The 4,457-nt window shown below is 37.9% G+C and overlaps 1 protein-coding gene across 1 annotated transcript; it reads left to right on the plus strand.

Annotated features, from left to right (window-relative positions):
• Window positions 1–2,932: 2,932 nt before the first annotated feature.
• LOC131166989 (pleckstrin homology domain-containing protein 1) lies at window positions 2,933–3,789 on the plus strand. The gene has a single exon (XM_058125699.1). The coding sequence runs from the start codon at window positions 3,052–3,054 to the stop codon at window positions 3,481–3,483; it is 432 nt and encodes a 143-aa protein (XP_057981682.1). The 5' UTR covers window positions 2,933–3,051; the 3' UTR covers window positions 3,484–3,789.
• The last annotated feature ends 668 nt before the right edge of the window (window positions 3,790–4,457 follow it).

The raw sequence follows: 4,457 nt of genomic DNA on the forward strand, positions 1-4,457 counted from the left end.
CAAAGGGTATACTAACGATTGCACGAGGTAAGAAAAGTGAAACACTTTTTCTAACCTCCAACGCCTCCATGTCTATTTTAGTTGCTGCAGGAAATGACGACAGCAACATCTGGCACCAACGACTTGGTCACATGAGCGAGAAGGGACTCAGGGTGATGCACTCAAAAGGAAAATTGAGTGGTCTACAATCAGTGCAAGTTAACATGTGTGAGGATTGTATAGTTAGGAAACAGAAGAGAGTTAGTTTCCAGATAAACACCCATGAATGTGTTGGGACACATTAGCAGAATACCGAGAATCCTCAGGTGGAGGAACTAGTGGAGCAGATTGTCGCACCACCATCTCCTACTCCAGCTCTGGAGCTTAGGAGAGCTACTCGGTCACATATACTAGACAGAAGGTATATTGATTACTTACTTCCTACAGATGGAGGAGAGCCCGAATGCTATGATGAAGCATATCAGGTGGCAGATACGAGCAAGTGGGAGCTTGCGATGAAGGATGAGATGAAGTCCCTCACCTCCAACAGAACGTGGAAGTTACCCAAAGACCTTCACAACAAGTGGGTGTATAGAATCGAAGAGGAGCATGATGGCTCCAGAAGGTACAAGCCTCGGTAGGTAGTCAAAGGCTTTGAGTAGAAGGAAGGGATTGACTACACTGGCATTTTTACACTAGTTGTGAAGATGACAGCCATCAGATTAGTCCGCAGGAATCGAGCAGACAGGAAGATGGTGACTACAGAGAAACTGAAGTTGTGTTCAACTTCAGTTGGTCTTAATGTTTGAAGACATATGTTATGAGCACATCATTTATTCATGATACTCTGGTTGAGTAGGTGTCTCTGTCTCCAAGTGAGAGATTGTTAGAGATGGAGCCAGAAACACAGTTGGAGACGCGTTGTTGTTGAGTCAGAAAACGCATGGATTTATTCTCTATTTATCTCTTGATTATAAACTTCCAATTTGTGATTAAATTGTAATTGATTTGTATTTAATCATGATGTAACTTCCAAGCCTATATAAGGAGGGTTGTGGAAGATGTATGGCACAGAACAGCACAACACAGTGCAGAGAGAGCACAGAGAGTGCAGAGAGAGCTGAGAGGAAGAAAGGAGGAAGAGAGAGAGAGAGAGAGAGAGAGAGAATTGTAACATTTTCCGGCGAGTTATTGAATAGTTAGTGTGTGCTCCGTGGACGTAGGTCGTTATTGACCGAACCACATAAAATTCTTGGTGTCACTTTGATCTGGATGCTCACAGGGTCCTAACATTCCGCACATGTATGCTAGTACTTAAATTGCTGTGAATGTTTTAATTGTTTTAAATATTTGCATACATACTTGCTTGGGGAATTGAGTCTATTTTAAAAAGACCCTAAGTTATGTGATACTATTGTTAGATTAATTGAACCTAGGGGATAAATTTTTTAAATCTCCAATTCACCCCCCTCTTGAGATTGCACCAAAGTCAACAGATTGATTATAAGTTTAAGTTCAAAGAAATAACTTCTCCGCATAAAGTATATGTTGTGACGATTCTCTTAAAATGAGAAGCCTTGTGACCCAAGACCTCCATTCTTACCTCAATCCTAAATTTCTCATTACTAACAAAATATTATAAAATATAACATGCGATACATTTGAATTAATTTAGCCATTAACCTTGAATATTATAAAATGTCACCCGATAATTTTAGTTTAATAAGTTATTTTTCTATGTGATGTTAAGATAATAGTCCTATACATTTTGTTATCACATGCTTAAAAGGTAATTTCAAAAAATTTTATTTTAATTTAATTAATTGTTCAATTATATTTCTAACAATTATTGACTAACAAATGTGTAGACATAATTAATTTATTAATTAATAGGTGTGCTATTTATGTGGGCATTCATGCATTACAATTAATAAACTAAATGATGAATAACAAGATCTTATTCAGAAATCCAATGGCCAATATAATGTTTGTGGAGATAATGAGATTAAATGAACAAATTTTTCTCAAATCATTGAAAGGCAAGAATTTATAGCTCCATTTGAGCAATGCTTTGAAATTTCCTACCTTAATATTTTTCTCAGTGCTCCGATTTAATCACCACATTTGATTGAATAATCAAAATGAAAATGAAAATTTTTAGAGGGCCATGTGACATTATATTTAATAGCAAAAAAAAAAAATCTAAAAATATTTTCATAATTGGGAAGAATCCCAAAGATTATATGATAAGACGATAGTGAAGGTTATAAAAGTACAATTGGATTCAATGACGAAAGGAGGAGAAGAGATTGACAAAAGAACTATTCAAGCATACATTTGGGTGAATTATGCTAGGATATGATGGATATTAAATTTTTATTAGAGCAGTTTATAAGATTATTCAGGCCTATACATTCTTTCTTTTAGTTGTAGTAGAAATGTAAAATTATTAACAAAAAATCAAATCATGCATAGATGTTGGCAAAAGTGTTTATATATAACTTCTTATTGCCAAGTGTTAATGTCTAGGAGAGGGTGCATCGGTGTAGTTTAGGAACCAAAGGGATGAAATTGATGATTAATTCAAGAGAAAAAAGGTTTTGAGAATGAAAAATTATGCAGAATATATATACGGTAAAGACAATATTAATATTATGAAGTTATTATATGATAACTACAATGAAAACATATTTTGCATTTTAGAGATAGTTTAATATAATATTACTTAAAAATTATTTTTTGTAATAAGGTGTATCTCTTTGTTAATAGTATTAAGTGCAGTTTAATCTTGTTCCTAAGAAAATTGTAACTACCTTGGTTTGGTATCGTTCAATGGTGAGAGTAACGCTTCCAGCTAGAATTCTGAGTTATAAAAAAAAAATAAGAATAAAAAAAAAAAAAAAAAAAAACTACTGACTGAAACCAAAAGTAAAACAAAAACAAAAATAGAAACACAGAAACAGGATAAGGAAAAAATAAAGAAAAAAGAATCCGACCCATTGCCCCGCGGGGACATCATATAAGCTCCGTCCATCGCCTCCCTTGTGATCGCGTTTGATCGAGCTGTTGTCGATGGCGAACCTGTGGCGAGCCGTGTCGCGCGTAACGGAAAAGCCCGACCAATCCGACGGGGTGGAGTTCTGGTCGACTCCGGAGCGCGCCGGCTGGCTCACCAAGCAAGGCGAGTACATCAAGACTTGGCGCCGCCGCTGGTTCGTTCTGAAGCAGGGCAAGCTCTTCTGGTTCAAGGACTCCGCCGTCACCCGCGCCTCTCATTCCCGCGGCGTCATCCCCGTCGCCACCTGTCTCACCGTCAAGGGAGCCGAGGATGTCCTTAACAAGCAGTACGCCTTCGAGCTCTCCACCCGCTCCGACACCATGTACTTTATCGCCGATTCCGAGAAGGAGAAGGAGGACTGGATCAACTCCATCGGTCGTTCCATTGTTCAGCACTCGCGCTCTGTCACCGACTCCGAGATCGTCGACTATGATAGCAAGCGGTAGGGGATCTGCAGTCGATCATCTGTCTTTCCTTTTTCGTGAAACTAGGTGCGCAACCGCTCGATCGATCCCGTCTTCTCGTCTCGCGTTTGATCGTTTGACGAATCTCCTCCTTTTTGTATATCAATTAAGATCGTTTTTGTGTTTATGTTTGTTATAGTGCTTTATTTGGCTCTCCTGAGATCTTGAATGCATAAAATTCCTGCCTTTTATTTTTCTTTCAATCAGATGCTCTTGTTCTGTTCTGTCACTCGTTGCTAGGTTTTGTAATTTATGGTGGCATATTATCAATGGCAATAGTTCCGTAAATATATCTTCTCTGGGAATGTAATCTTCTTTTTTTCTATCTGTCTCTCTCATATTATTATTCGGGCGCTAGGGCTTCTCTAATTGTATATCTCCTCATACTTCTGATCATGTTTGGTGACCATTACGCTTATTTCTTAACTCTACAAGAAATTGCAGCCTTTTTAGTTCTTCGGGATTTGGCAGCGGTTTCTTGGTCTTTCTGACGAAATTGGCCAAATGTGCGCACGGCAGGAAAGGGTTCACATAGATGATTCTACTTGGGGGACTTAAGGGTTAGTTATTGTTCACTTTTCAGCATGATGTACCTATTACTGCATTGTACTCGCGAAGAGTGATTCTAGGAAGACTAGGATGATAGTTTAATTTGCATACATGCCAACTGTTAAGACACTCAACAGTATCTTCAAGGGTATTATGGTGAGGAGATGACAATTGTTAGTACTTTTGATTAGAGGGAGGGAGCTGAAGGACCGGCCAATATGTACAGAAGAGTGAGTAGGAAATAAGCTGGGAGGATAATTTTAGGATGAATGAGTAGTATAACTTCAAAAAATAAATGAATGAAGACATCCATTGTAAGTTAAGCGTAGCACTTTAGAAGATAATATGTGGATGTGAGATCAGAAAGGTTAAGATATATGGCTTGGAATTGGATGCTTATAATGTTA

Source organism: Malania oleifera, chromosome 10 (genome assembly GCF_029873635.1).
Source record: "Malania oleifera isolate guangnan ecotype guangnan chromosome 10, ASM2987363v1, whole genome shotgun sequence".
Classification (NCBI taxonomy): Eukaryota; Viridiplantae; Streptophyta; class Magnoliopsida; order Santalales; family Ximeniaceae; genus Malania; species Malania oleifera.